This window comes from Zootoca vivipara, chromosome Z1 (assembly GCF_965207765.1).
Source record: "Zootoca vivipara chromosome Z1, rZooViv2.hap1.1, whole genome shotgun sequence".
NCBI lineage: Eukaryota > Metazoa > Chordata > Lepidosauria > Squamata > Lacertidae > Zootoca > Zootoca vivipara.
In genome coordinates this window covers 52,196,098-52,211,925 of record NC_142583.1, presented here as the reverse complement: position 1 = coordinate 52,211,925, position 15,828 = coordinate 52,196,098, and the positions used below count along the sequence as shown (strand labels likewise).

Genomic DNA, 15,828 nt, shown 5'->3' with positions numbered 1-15,828 from the left:
CTGATGGTAGCGAGTCTCCAGGGCTTTCCCCCATCTCCATCTGGAGTTGCCACCTGGGACCTTTTGCATGAGAAACCTGGGTTCTCCATTGGGGTAGGGCCCTCCCCCATCTAACAGCACTAGTGATTACCATAGCACATTCAGTAAATAATGTTAGGGGGTTGCATCCAAAATAGACCTGCTGAAATTCATGGGCATGGCTAACTTAGGTCCATTAATTGCAGTGGGTCTACTGGGAGCAGAACATCTCTAGATACAACTCATTGTGTCTAAGTAACGAGGAGACAGTACCTAGCAAACATTGACATTCCTGACTATCTTTCCCATATCAAGGGTATGTTACCATCATGTTTTGAAAGGAGAAACGAGTGAGGTTCAAGGAAGCACCTTTGAAGTAGCTCCCCTGCTCCTACTCCCTAAAAGTGTATCTTAAGTGATAGTCATCCAATGGAAGTGACAACCTGCTCTTCAACAACTAAAAAATATTAATGTCATGTTAGTAGACCAGGGCGAGGTTGGAGAGAATATTGCAAAACTTTTTTTTAAAAAAAAACAAGCAGGCAACTGTGTTAAACCTACTACAAGTATGTGAGGAAAAAAATCAGTAATGCTTGAGGATTGGCAACCACAAAATTCACAGATTTGGTACAGAAAGTTTAATTTGCAATACAGTGTAGTCTATTCTGGAGATTCCATACAAGAACTTCAAAGAGCATTGGCTGAAAAGTACAAGGTTAGTATCTTTTTAAAAATCTTTTTTCGTTTTGATTCGATTTAGCACCTATATCTAGCTGGTATAATCAAACTGCCATATCTAGCCCGTAAACTATGAAAAGCAACATACCCACACAGAAAAAGACATGATATACATTAAATAATGTGAAAGGAGGGAGGGGGAGAGTTTCAGCAGCACTGAGAACTGCAGGGCACAGAGGTATAATAATGTTTTAGAAAGGCGAGGTTTAGAAAACGTACTGCAAGAATATCAACTGTAATAAAAATAGAAGACATTAGAACCAGCAGTTTGTTGGGAGCCAATAAGTAATGGAACCCATAAGAGAAGCAGAAAACGATGCTAAGTTAAGGAGAAAGGGCCTGGTGTTTTTTAGAGGAAATGCTTCCTGACAGACACGACAACAAAGCAGCACCAAAACGGCGATTGTGTGGTCCTCCTTCTTGCTAATAAATCAAACGTCAAAGGCTAATCTGCAACAAATAAGTAGCCTAAGCCTTTTCCAAGGATTTGTAATACTCTTTCAGCACAGTCCATGCTTTGGGAGCCATGAAGCCTTCAGGAGGGTTTTGTCCTTCCTGAGCCATTTTGCGCATGCGAGTTCCTGAAATGAATTCAAAGTCTTCGTGGCTGAAACGAAAAGCAAAAAAACAAAAGGAGGGAGGATGAATCAACAGTTTCGACTATACTTTGTATTTTAAAAATACAACTGTGATCTGCAAGTGCCCACTGCTGAGCAGTCTAGACCCTAAAGGCCTTCCATATGTTGTCAGACTACAGATCCCATCAGCAGGGCCAACCGTCAGGAATGATAATGTGAGTTTTAGTCCAACAACTGGAGCAGGCTTCCTCAAACTCAGCCCTCCAGATGTTTCGAGACTACAATTCCCATCATCCCTGACCACTGGTCCTGCTAGCTGGGGATAATGGGAGTTGCAGGCCAAAAACATCTGTAGGGCCGAGTTTGAGGAAGCCTGATCTGGAGGCATGAGGTGCAGGAATTGCTGCTCTACAGCATCTCTATATGCAGTAATAAATAGAACAAATAGGAAAAACCATATACACAAGCTGGACATACAATAAAATGTCACTCTTTGGAATGTTCCTGTTCAGAGGTCCAGCCAGCCATGCCCTTCACCATATAGTCCATTCCATCTTCCCTTTCTCTTCCCCCTCCAACAGTCAGCTGGCATTCCATGGCCACCATGCACTCTCAGTTCTCATTGGGCCATTTGGAGGGATTGTCCCACCCCTTTTTTTGTACTTCTGTAACTCTCCAGGTACCCTCGAGCCAGCTGGTGTCTTCCTCTTGGGTGTGGCTGGTGCTGTTTTAATGGCACAAGGATCCACACTAATAGGTCTGCTGCAAATGTATGTGTTTGTGTGCACATGTGTGCGTACATACACACAGAGAGAGAGAAGATGCCGAGATTAACCATTGGTTCTTCTATACATAATCACCTTATGAAATTCATTGCTACAGAATGTGATGTAAGAAATCTAAACTTCTGGTTTCTTAGACGGAGTAGAACAACAACAACTAGAACAACAACAACAACAACAACAACAACAACAACAACAATTTATTTATTTATTTATTTATACCCCGCCCATCTGGCTGGGTTTCCCCAGCCACCAGATGTAGCTAACAGACAGCTGCCCTGGACACAGAATTGACCTGCGCCTCCATTTGATAGCTGTGAGTCCAGAATGACTCCCAGGCTGCGCACCTGGTCCTTCAGGGGCACAGTTACCCCATTCAGGACCAGGGAGTCCTCCACACCTGCCCACCTCCTGTCCCCCACAAACAGTACTTCTGTCTTGTCAGGATTCAACCTCAATCTGTTAGCCGCCATCCATCCTCCAACCGCCTCCAGGCACTCACACAGGACCATCACCGCCTTCACTGGTTCCGATTTGAAAGAGAGATAGAGCTAATATAGAGAGAGAGTATATATGGTACTTATCATAGTGACTCTGATAAAGGGACTGCTATTCTTAGAAGCAATATCCCTCCAGGTACAAGTGTTGAGATTGAAAAATAAAACAGGTGGGCATCAATGCCTGGATACCCGGCTGACTGCTATGGGAGATAGTATTATGCAACCCAGCATGGCAATTATTGGCTTAAATAAAAGAGTGGAGCCACTTTCCTAGAATGGAAAATATTTTCATTCAGTCAGAAACATAACATTTATCAAATTGCCAGAAGGACCCACGGGGCAAAAACCAGAAATCCAGGTCACCATGGGATTTTAATTTTTTTAAGTACCTAGATTGAATTTTATTAAAGCAAATTAAAAATAAGGATGCAAAGAGATGGGAACTTCTAAATCCTCTGAAGCAACAGCGATTAATCCAACAATAAAATGCAATGGTTTTACTTACTCTGTTTATTCAGTTTGCAGCATCTATTTGTTACTCATCCTCTGCTAGCTTGTTTGAAATACAAGCCAAACGCTGACCTCAGTTGGATATGGCTCAGGGTGGTGGTAGTGGTGGGAGGGGGAGAATAGAAGCCAAATGTTTGCTGGGGATCGTTTGTTTGCGTGGATATTAAGCTACACTTAGCAAACAGGGACTACGTTTTTCTCACAGTGCATGCAACAGAACAGCGGCATACATCTTTAATTCATTGGATATTAAGTTGCAATATCCAGTTATTTTTGTATGCAATTCAAGGTGGGATTGTTGCAATTTTTTTATCGCCCCTGTCGGACAGAACTGCATGAAGAGCAGTCCTTGATGATGCCCATCAACTTTGACTGTGAACAGGTTTGAGTTGGTATACAGTGGTGCCTCGCTTAACAAATGTCCTGCTTAACGAAATTTCCGCTTAACGAAAGGATTTTTCGAGCGGAGGTTGCCTCGCTATACGAATTCGTTTTATGAAAAATTCGTCTAGCGAATCGTGGTTTCCCATAGGAATGCATTGAAATTCAATTAATGAGTTCCTATGGGCAAAAAAAAAATTCAAAAAAAAATTCAATGCATTCCTATGGGATTCGCTAGACAAATTTTTCGTTATAAGAAAAGACCCGTGGAACGAATTAAATTCGTCTAGCGAGGCACCACTGTACTCATATTTTACCTTTTTGAAGCCCATTCATTCATGTCTGGGTCCTGTTCAAGGCACTTGTTTGGACCTGGGTCCTCTTTTTTCCTTTCCTATCTAAGCAGAAGATTTCTAACTCTCTCTTTTGCTTGCAATTCTCTGCTTGTTGAGATCTGGTCCACTCAACTCATTCATCCTTTAGGAACCTTAGCAAATAGAGGCTTCGATTATACTCAAGTTGGCTAGATGAGTATCCAATTTCTCTTTTTAAAATTTCTATGCTATTTATTAAATTGCAATCTTTGGGGCAGGAACATTTGTTTTTTAAAATTCCGTACGATGTTTTGCTTTTTATAAGGACTTAATATTTCATCACTGGCTGCCAATTAGCTACTGGGATAGGTTTGAGGTGCTGGCATTGGTGTGCAAAGTCCTATACAGCTTGTGACAAAAAGATCTAAAAAGCAGGGTTGGACTTTGGTCTTTCAAATTTCAGCAGTGCCCTGTGCAAGGCCAAATCCCCCCCCCCTAAAAAAACCCCTCTCGCCTGCTCAAATCACTATGTCATAGTTGCGGTGACCTGCGGTGTCCCCTAGGCTCAGTGCCCAGTGTGGTGGAACCAGTCACACTGCTCTAAATCCATCTCAGCAAAATGATTACCTCATCCCCTACATCCCCAACTAATCACTGCATTCTGAAGCTAAAGGCCCCTCCTGCTAAACTGTAGCCATCAGTCAAGAAGCATGTGTGTGGCAACCACCTCTCATTCTCTTGGGCCAACAACATATGCTCCAGAAGCCGATATAAACTTCCTAGAGCTATACAAAAACTCTGCAAGGAATAAAGGGACATCCAATATTGCAAAAGACACAGAACCATTAACTTCTCCAAAGGGACTACTCTTGAGTTTTTTACGAGACACATTTCCATGCTGAACAATGCTTGTTCTGAGCAGCACCCTGTGGCTAAATTGTACAGTACTCTTCCAATGAAAGCTTATGAATCTGTGCACCACCAAAACAATATGGTTGACTTGCCAAGTCTTGTCTCGTAATATATACCCATCCTCACATGGCCAAATACATGTACTCTTAAAAAAAAAATATTAAAAAAATAGGCCAGATGTTCTTTCATCATATGCAGTCTGATAACTGGCCAATCTCTCTCTCTCTCTCTCTCTCTCTCTCTCTCTGTGTGTGTGTGTGTGTTTACTGGCAAATTTTCATCACAATCAATGTTTTCAATACTTCAAAAGCCCTCCCACTGTATTTACTGCCTGGATCGCCCAGTAGTCTTGCCAAAGTGCTACCTACAAAATTGAGGAACAGGCTGTGTATTGATAGTCCAAGACTGAGTCTAGGACTCTGGAAAGGCTAAACCCATTTTAACTTCCCCCTTGTGAAACATTCCCTATGCACACTCCTTCCCAATTTTCCACTTTGCGCATTGGGCCTGCAAAAAATAAAATAAATGGCGGGTGCCTGCCAAGGTTTCAAAAACATCTTTCGGATTCAAATACAAATCGCGCTGGGTGAGGGGAAGGCGGAGAGAAGAACAGGCAATCTGCATTGTGCTCTAGGGCCACTGCTTGTCTCTACAGGCAATAAACTGCTCCAACGTTGCATTTTGTTTAATCAAAAATTCCTCAAGTGACAATACCCATATTTATGTAGAAGATTTGAGCATGACCTGCTGTCTGGCACAGGAAACGGAATAATAAAAAGGCTACAAGTTTGTTCTGTTCCGACTTTTTGATTAAAAGAGGGGAAAGGAGGCCAATCAAAGCCTTATATTCCCCCAGAGTGCCAAGCGCTCTCTCTCTCTCTTTGTGTGTGTGTGTAGCTCTGTCAGCTGGCATGCTTCCCCTTTGAAGGCGGATTTAAAGCTCCGCTCCCTAGGCACCTTCTTCTGAGAATCTTTCACCCTACATCTGCGCTTCATGCTGCAGACACCATTCCAAATGGGAGTTCTGCTTTCACGTCTTGCCAGCCATCTTCTTTCCAATCCAGCTACAGTAAACACATCGGCACAGCCTAATTAATTAAGAACCACTTGGAAGTTTTTGCCCGGCCGCATGCTTTTTCTTTTTTTCCACCACCGCTGTGCCTCACGGATGGAAAAGGGCACACAGCACGCAGCGAGCTGTTTTTACACAGCAAGGGAAGTATAAATTTTCCAGGCCACCACCAACCAGCAAACAGCCACCTGCGCCACAAGGCAGGCTGCTCTGGAAACTTCGCGGGGGTTTGATTCGCGGCAGAGCTTGGCTGCGAGCGAGTGAAGGCCGAGTGCAGACACCATTCCCAGCCGAGACATCCAAGGTGCTAATCTGTGTGACAGACAATGCCTGTCCACACGAAACAGCGAGGCAAATAAGAGTGACGTTGCTACAGAGCATAAAAACAAGAATGCTAACTCCCAGCTACGCTTTCTGACTGGGCCCTCCCAGAAACTGGTGTGTGTGTGCTCCAGAAGAAACACCATATTCACTGGCCCTGCTTTCTAACGGAGGACTTAACCCTGTGTGACCAACCAGCCCAATAGATGACAGAATATGTCTGCTATTGGATTTGTGACACTGTGCACACAGCCAGAACAGGATTGTCACTAGGGCTGCATGTGCAACTCATGCTGAAAAATGCATTCTGCGCTGAAATTGTGTCAGAATTTATTTCTGCCTCTCATACGAGAGGTGATGTTATGGAAACTGCCGTTTCCCCCCCCCTTAATCTCCTCCATGATGCAGCATATCTTAATTAAAAACCTCGGAAATTAAACTTAAACAGTATCATTAACAATAGTGTTGTATTTTATTTTTCTGTTGGAAGCCGCCCAGAGTGGCTGAGGAAACCCAGCCAGATGGGCGGGGTATAAATAATAAATTATTATTATTATTATTATTATTATTATTATACAAATTGTTGGTGTAGGCTGCATTTGGAATACAGTGTGTAGAGTCGCGTGACCCGAAAAAGGATATTGTAGAGCTGGAAAAGGTTCAGAGAAGAGTGACCAAAACATTCAAAAGGGTGAAGCGACTTCCCTATGAAGAAAGGTTGCAATGTTTGGGTCTTTTTAGCTTAGAGGAGGAGGAGAGTAAGAGGTGAGATGGCAGAAGTTTATAAAATTATGCACCAACTTTGCAACATAACGCCTCTGCTTGCCAACAATATTTTATATGAAAGTGTGTCTTATAAATATTTAAATTAAATAAATGAATAAAAATAAACCAACTGATCTACTGTCTTTTGTTGAGGTCCCCTTTTTTAGGTTTCTTTATTTACTGTGATAATAGGATGTTTTTTCTATCAGAAGCATAAACAGGCTTCTTTAAATCTGTCAGTGGCGTGAAATGTACAGCCTACCTTGCATTTGTTTTCTGTCCTACATGACCCAGCATTCTGCATAAAGTGTGCTAACAAAAAATTAAAGATTTTATACAGAGGGATTTTAGACAGGTACCACAGACAAAAGAACTACCCATAATTATAAACATACTGAAATTGAAACATAACCTAGAAACTTGTAAAACTGAACAACAGTATCAAGTGTAACCTGAAACAAAACTCTTAAAAGAAGAAGTCTGAAACAAAAATTTGAAACATGGCCTACATTATCATGGCAAAGCAATATTTTGTATGATAGATGCAGGGAAACAGTCTGGTTTCATTCCAAGGCCACCCAGAATGGCAAAGCAAATTCAGAGCAGCGCAGATTCAAGCTGGTTTTCGGGAGGGGGGTATACAAAGTTCACAAGATACCAGCTTAAAATTGCTAAATGGTTTCCTGTGGGGGACCATTGGTTTCTAAATAAGACAGGAATGAATGGACCTTGGACCCCGAGAAATGAGAATTTACTTGGAAGGTATATGCTGAGACGTGCTGGTGTGCACAGCCAAATCCCAAATCACCAATTCCTGCGTCCTGTGTGGGACATTAATCAGCTCTTAAACCGAAAAAACTTACTGTTCCAAGTCATAGTAATCCATGCATTTCTTTTTCTTGTTATAAGCTGCCACTCTGAAGGGTACGATTTCCAGCGTTATCAGGCCTGGCGCCATAGTCAGCACTTTGGCACCGTGGGTTGGATCGTAGAGATCTTTTCCAGTCTCGGGATGAGACATGCCGGCAGGATCCCGACCCACAATGTAGAAGTTTGCTCCAGCTACCATCCTCGACCTGCAATGCCACTGAACCTAGAAGGAGATCGGAAAAGCAAAGTTAGCAGAAGCGAGGGTGGAACCATGGAAACCGGAGAAGGAGCGAGTCGCTCGCTGTACAAGAAAGCAAAATAACATTCTCCCAGAGCAGAGCTACTGTGGTCACCCACTTGTTTATTAGGTATGGGTGAACACACACACACACACACACCATTCGGAAAGGCAATACTTAAAAGTAATTTGTATAGCAGTTCCCTAAAACAGTAGACGGCCCCTTGGCAAAGAAACCTTCCTGCCAGGAGTCAAAACTAGCACTCTTGAGGGGAGGCTACCCATTTGAGTCAGTTAGCTCCCCTTTGATCAAGTGACCATGAAAGCATGCCTCTGGACAAGACAGAGACTAGTGCCAAGCAAGGCTTTCAATCGCAGCCATGCATTCACTCTGCTTGGCTAAAGGGGGAAGGCATGGGGCAAGGAGGGGAAATGGATTCTTAAGAGCAACAAGTTGGTGGGATGGCATGTAGAAGCAGAAAGCAAAAAGCTGGTGAGCTGGTTTCAAGGTCATGAGTGAACCCATTGCCCAGAGAAATACGCATTTTTTCGTGTATAAGATGCCCCCCCTATTTTGGGGGGCTCCAAATTAAGAAAATGGGGGGAGATTGCCAACAGTTGTTAAGCTTTGTTGGGGAAGTATTGCCCAGACTTGTTGGGCTTTTTTTAAGGGGGGGGGATTCCTGATAATCACTCACCCGCCAGGCAAACACAGGCAATCTCATGCATCGGAAAAGCCACCAATCGTCTGCCTGGTCGTCACCAGCACCCGCCAATCACCTGCGCAATGGCTGCAGCGACAACCAATCTACAACAGCCCTTGTCGCAGCCACCAATCACCTACCCGATCGCCAGTGACCATCTCCTGCTCACAGAAGCAACCAAGCGCCCATCCCCACACTGCACTATCCGTGTATAAGACGACCCCCAATTTGTAACATAATTTTTAAATAAACAATCCTTGTCTTATACATGGAAAATTACAGTAATTGCTGGGTATGAAGGCAGCCCTGTTCAGGGAGGCTTTTAATGTTTAATAGATTACTGTGTTTTATTTTTCTGTTGGAAGCCGCCCAGAGTGGCTGGGGAAACCCAGCTGGATGGGCGGGGTATAAATAATTTTATTATTATTATTATTATTATTATTATTATTATTATTATTATTATTATTACACCCTTTATGTTGTAGGAGGGTTTCCTATGTTACCAGTCAATCTGAATGCTACCATTTTATGCCATAATATTAACCCTTATTTGAAATCAGAATAAACCTGGAAAGATATAGGCTTAGAATCATAGAGTTATAGAATCATAGAGTTGGAAGGGACCCTGAGGACCATCTAGTCCAACCCCCTGCAATGCAGGAATATGCAGCTGTCCCATACGGGGATCAAACCTGCAGCCCTAGAGTTATCACAGCACCATGCTCTAACCAACTGAGCATGTACTTCTATTTTTTAACACTTTTTAAAACAAAAACAACAAGAGTTAGCCAGGGCACCCTTTTAGTCAAGCAACAGATTTTGTTTTTAAAAATAAGAATGATCTAACCAATCAATAAATCTTAACTTTGCAGCCCTAATCATGAGATGAATTTTGTGAGTTTGTTAGAGATCTTTTATTCATCTCTGAGTTTCTGAGGCTTTTGCACAACCACAGAGGAAAGAGAAGTAGTAAGCCGAGATCCTCCTAATTTTTTCCAGAACCTCTGCTCAAGAAAACAACAACACTATTTTGCTTATTCAAGCCAAGAGATTTCCAATTCACATCCTTTTGACATAATAAAATAAATTGCTAATAAAAAGTGTTTGCAACAAAAATTATTTATTTTAAGCTGGATGCGTAAGAATAGCTCCAGAACTGCAAGCTGACAACGGTTTATACTTCTTAGCATTCACTCATCTTCCCCCCCCTCGCCCCCTTGCTTGCAAGCTCCTCTGCAGTAGTGAAAGACTGCAGAATTTCTCATCTACCCAGAAGTGACAACACAAACAAAACACAAAAGGCAAAGTTACAAAATTTAGGAAGAAAATGACTTTTCATAGTAAAGTGATGTGCTTGGATTGTGCCATTATATAGTTTAGTCACTAGGTGGCACTGCAGCAGAATCAGGAGTTTTCCTGTTGCTGTTCTGTTCTTCTTGGAGAAAAATAATAAAGTTGTTGTACAGCTTCCAGGCTAGTGTGTCCTCTAAGCTTTTCCATGGTGTGTTGAATACTGCCTAAAATATTTTTATCTGGTTAAGGTTAAGGGATGTCAGCCTGACATCAATACCAGGAAAGATTCTAGAGCAGATCATTAAGCAAACGGTCTGTGAGCACCTAGAAAGGAACGCTGTGATCACGAAAAGTCAGCATGGGTTTCTGAAAAATAAGTCATGTCAGATTAATCTGATCTCATTTTTTGATAGAATTACAAGCCTGGTAGATGAAGGGAACGTTGTGGATGTAGCCTATCTTGATTTCACCAAGGCCTTTGACAAGGTGCCCCATGATATTTTTGTAAAGAAGCTGGTAAAATGCGGGATAGACAATGCTACCATTCAGTGGATTTGTAACTGGCTGACTGACTGAACCCAAAGGGTGCTCATCAATGGCTCCTCTTCATCCTGGAGAGTAGTGACTAGTGGGGTGCCACAGGGTTCTGTCTTGGGCCCAGTCTTATTCAACATCTTTATCAATGACTTGGATGATGGGCTTGAGGGCATCCTGAGCAAGTTTGCAGACGACACCAAATTGGGAGGGGTGGCTAATACCCCAGAGGACAGGATCACACTTCAAAATGACCTTAATAGATTAGACAACTGAGCCAAAGCAAACAAGATGAATTTTAACAAGGAGAAATGTAAAGTACTACACTTGGGCAAAAATAATGAAAGGCACAAATACAGGATGGGAGACACCTGGCTTGAGAGCACTATATGTGAAAAGGATCTAGGAGTCCTGGTAGACCACAAACTTGACATGAGTCAACAGTGTGATCCAGCAGCTAAAAAAGCCAATGCAATTCTGGGCTGCATCAATAGGAGTATAGCGTCTAGATCAAGGGAAGTAATAGTACCACTGTATTCTGCTCTGGTCAGACCTCACCTGGAGTACTGTGTCCAGTTCTGGGTACCACAGTTCAAGAAGGATACTGACAACCTGGAACGTGTCCAGAGGAGGGCAACCAAAATGGTCAAAGGGCTGGAAACAATGCCTTATGAGGAACGGCTTAGGGAGCTGGGTATGTTTAGACTGGAGAAGAGAAGGTTAAGGGGTGATATGATAGCCATGTTCAAATATATAAAAGGATGTCATATAGAGGAGGGAGAAAGATTGTTTTCTGCTGCTCCAGAGAAGCGGACACGGAGCAATGGATTCAAACTACAAGAAAGAAGATTCCACTTAAACATTAGGAAGAACTTCCTGACAGTAAGAGCTGTTCGACAGTGGAATTTGCTGCCAAGAAGTGTGGTGGAGTCTTCTTCTTTGGAGGTCTTTAAGCAGAGGCTTGACAGGCATATGTCAAGAATGCTTTAATGGTGTTTCCTGCTTGGCAGGGGGTTGGACTGGATGGCCCTTGTGGTCTCTTCCAACTCTATGATTCTATGGTATCTAACATTATTTATTTTATTTATCTCTTGTGAGTCTCCTTGGGGGCTTTCTTTGGCTGAAAGGCAGCACAGAAATAAACATTAGCATAACACATCAGTGCCACTACAGATGCAGTCAAGCCCTTTTCTGGCACATTACGTTGCAAGCCAGACGTCAGCTTTAAACCAGGTGTTTCAGGGGTCTAATCTGGCCCATCGGTTGATTTAATCCAGCCCCCATGGCAGTATATATCTTGGGGTAAATTCCTTTAAAAAAACTTTGGGGTAAAATTGTAAAAAAAAAAAAAGGTCAACAACCCCGAAAAGCTCAACAACTTCAGTCAGCCCTCACGCATGTTCACTTCATCAAATCCGGCCCTCTTTGAAAAAAGTTTGGGCATCCCTGCAACCATCACACTCACAACTTTCTTCAAAACACATTAGGCTCCCAGTATGGTGCATGCTCTAGTTATCTCCCGCTTAGACTACTGCAATGCGCTCTACGTGGGGCTACCTCTGAAGGTGACCCGGAAACTACAACTAATCCAGAATGCGGCAGCTAGACTGGTGACTGGGAGCGGCCGCCGAGACCACATAACACCGTCTTGAAAGATCTACATTGGCTCCCAGTACATTTCCGAGCACAGTTCAAAGTGTTGGTGCTGACCTTTAAAGCCCTAAACGGCATCAGTCCACTATACCTGAAGGAGCGTCTCCACCCCCATCGTTCTGCCCGGACACTGAGGTCCAGTGCCGAGGGCCTTCTGACGGTTCCCTCGTTGCGAGAAGCCAAGTTGCATGGAACCAGGCAGAGGGCCTTCTCGGTGGTGGCGCCCACCCTGTGGAACGCCCTCCCCTCAGATGTCAAAGAGAGAAACAGCTACCAGATTTTTAAAAGACATCTGAAGGCAGCCCTGTTTAGGGAGGCTTTTAATGTTTAATAGATTATTTTATTTTCATTTTTCTGTTGGAAGCTGCCCAGAGTGGCTGGGGAAACCCAGCCAGATGGGTGGGGTATAAGCAAATTATTATTATTATTATCATTATTATTTAAAATGCGACATTATAAAACACACTGATTACTAGGAAAAGAAGTTTACCACCCAAACCCTCTGCACAACAGAGTGCAAGTATGACAGCCAGCGGCTAATCTGAACAATTGCCAGAGTGAACAAGTGGTAAACATTTTCACCTTGACCACAAAAAGGAGGGACATGCACTACAGATTATGCTGCAGCTGGAGGGAGGTATGTTTCAAAAACATGTGGGTTTCCCCCCCCCCTTGTTATCCCAAACTTTTAGGAGTTTGCTCTACACCAGTACCGTATATCCTATTTAAACACTGGCGCACAGCTGTGCCACTCCAGCTCTGGGTGTTTAGGGCAGATTTGGAAAATTATTTGCTTTAGGTTTGCTGGAGGAGACTCTTGAGAGTCCCATGGACTGCAAGAAGATCAAACCTATCCATTCTGAAGGAAATCAGCCCTGAGTGCTCACTGGAAGGACAGATCCTGAAGCCGAGGCTCCAATACTTTGGCCTCCTCATGAGAAGAGAAGACTCCCTGGAAAAGACCCTGATGTTGGGAAAGATGGAGGGCACTAGGAGAAGGGGACGACAGAGGATGAGATGGTTGGACAGTGTTCTCGAGGCTACGAACATGAGTTTGACCAAACTGCGGGAGGCAGTGCAAGACAGGAGTGCCTGGCGTGCTCTGGTCCATGGGGTCACGAAGAGTCGGACACGACTAAATGACTAAACAACAACAATGAGGCAAAGGAAGCAAGATTCCCATCCTACTGGTAAAAATCAATAAGGTTTATTATCAAGGTTGTTTTCCAAAAGACTGATAGTAAAGCAGTGTTAGACACAAGCCGCTATGCACTGATCTTCCCCAATGATTTTAGCATTCAGGATTTCCCCCAACCCCGCTCCTGCAAAAGTATCTGTACTTTTCAAACATATCCTTTGCTATCATATAGGTAATAAACCTATAGGCTGCAAACACAATTTCCTAGCTTATTGGACAGCACCCCATAAAAAGCTTGTTTTTAAAGGCGTTTGAAAAAAATAAATAAATGTCAGATTGAGACTAACAAAACATGTCCATTAAATCTTTACTGACTGGGAAACCATGTTCAGACAGTTGATAACCATATTGGCTTAGCAGCTGTCTGTTGTTCTGCAAGTCATTTGTGCTACAGAAACAAATCTGGTACCAATGTCTTCCAAATGACCTACAGAAAATGATTAAAGGAAGAGTTGTATTTTATTAGTTGTCTAAAACACACTATTGGCAAGTGGTTTTCTGAGGTCATTGAAAAACGCGGCATAAATTAAGGAACATTTTTTCTTTTATTTGCATCCATGACTGAAAACAGTGTGTACAGGTTTTGTTCAGCTCCTTGCTTCCATTTTCTCCAAACGCACATCTCAAGCCCACAAGGGAAAGCACGTTCACATGCAAAGTTTTCGGAAAACACAATAAATATGGCCAGTAGTGAAGGGATCGGGCATGTTATCTGTTTCCATTGTAGTGAACAGGATTTAACCAACCCCTGTTCCAGATTGCAGCCCATAGTGTGAAGTGTTGAAAATATGCATTGGCAGTGCTCTTCCAAGAATAAACTAGCATTTTAGGAATGCAAAATGGAGATAAGGGAAGTCTTGAAAAGGAAAGCCTGAAACGAAGATGCCAGAGATCCAAAGGATGGAATTCTCCACAAAAAAAACACTTGCATTGCCCAAGTATCAGAATCCTTAAGATTATAGTTTTCTGTTTTGAGTTTTTGCAAAGCTCCCACTGCAGTTATTTGAGGCAGACACCTTTTTAGAACATCTAGACACACACAAAGGGCATGATAACTAGCTAACAATGCAAGACCCCACAGCTTTGACGCTATGAGTTTAGCACCTTTTCAGTAGAATTTCCCTGGACAGAAGACGTCCCAAGTAGAGTTTACTATCCTACATGATACCTCACCCTAGTCCAGTCTTCTCCCCTAGGCTGAAGAGTCCATCAAGTGAGAGACTCTTTCAAAATACGGACAGGGCACAGATTAGAAAGATCATCAAAAAAAAGTGGCAGGATATCTTTCACCTGAATCCTGGGAATAAGGTGGTTCTGACTTCTGCATGCCTTTTACTCTCCACCAGCACCACCCCAGCAAGCAAGGTAAATGGCCTAAAAGCAAATGGACCTTAAGAAATTAGGAGAGGCAAAAGAAGTGAAACGACCTCAAAAGCTTTACAAAATGCAAAATGGCAATAGGGTATAAAAAAGCTAATCCCCATCATGAAGCAACTCAAACATTTCTAAATCGCAGATTGAAAGAAAGGCATCTTTATAGCACTGCATGTCATGCCTCGAAGCCATTTGCTCAGTCAAGGAGCCTGCCAAAAGCACGTTCCCTTCTCAGCTGTTTTCCTCAACTCCATGTAGATCAGACGAAAAACATTGGAATAAGAAGAGAACCCAGCTCTTTCAGCTTTGGCCACGATTCAACCTGTTAAAGAGCACTCATAAGGCCTTTGAAATAAAGGGGAGAGGAAGGGATGGCACAACAAGCCCCTTTAAGTGTAAACAGGAAGTTTCTGAAGGACCTCCCATTTAAGGCCTTGAAACCAAACTCTGGAAACTCCTCGCAGCGCAACCACCGCGCAAGGGTTTTTTGTAGTGTAGTGGTTGTCTCTGAAGGCGGCCGCATTGACAAACGAACATCAGGAAATCAGTTGGGACAAACTAAGAACAGAAACACACAACTCATTATACCTCAGTTGGTCCAGCATACATCATGGGAGAAGGAAATATGGCCACCACAGTTGTTTCTGGGTTCAATATCCCTTCCTCCAGGACTGCTGCATGTTGCTTCATTCGCCACGACAGAGGAACATCGTCGTCCTTTGTCCAGCCCCCCAGAGGATGCAAAAGGAGGACTGGCCGCCTGTAACCTCGACCCAGAAGCTGCTTATGAGTATCTTGCATTAGCAGGGCATGTCCGCTGTGCACAGGGTTGCGCAACTGGAAGGCGAAGACAGCGTCTAAGGAGAGAAAGAGAGAGAGAGATGTCAATATGCTTGACGGTTATTGATTCAGGCAGAAGCCGTCAGCGGCAAGCAGCCTGCAATGTTCTATAGGCCTCAGTTTCAGACCTTGCACAGTCTATCATTTGCAGAAAGGCTTCGCTCCCAATGCTGCTGGGAGAGGAGTGGGTGGGTGACAGGAACTCTGCCAGACGACTGAAGAGAGATACGTCA

The 15,828-nt window shown here is 43.2% G+C and overlaps 1 protein-coding gene across 2 annotated transcripts in view; it reads right to left on the bottom strand.

The window, feature by feature from the left end:
• Positions 1-641: 641 nt before the first annotated feature.
• The window catches only part of PAPSS1 (3'-phosphoadenosine 5'-phosphosulfate synthase 1), a 53,900-nt gene continuing 38,713 nt past the window's right edge, over positions 642-15,828 (bottom strand). For both annotated transcript variants that reach the window (XM_035112135.3, XM_088660469.1), the window contains 3 exons: positions 15,344-15,612; positions 7,755-7,984; positions 642-1,363 (listed from right to left, as the gene is read on the bottom strand). In XM_035112135.3, coding sequence (XP_034968026.3) covers positions 1,225-1,363; positions 7,755-7,984; positions 15,344-15,612 — 638 coding nt within the window. In that variant the 3' untranslated portion in view covers positions 642-1,224. The remainder of the gene's footprint in view (positions 1,364-7,754; positions 7,985-15,343; positions 15,613-15,828) is intronic.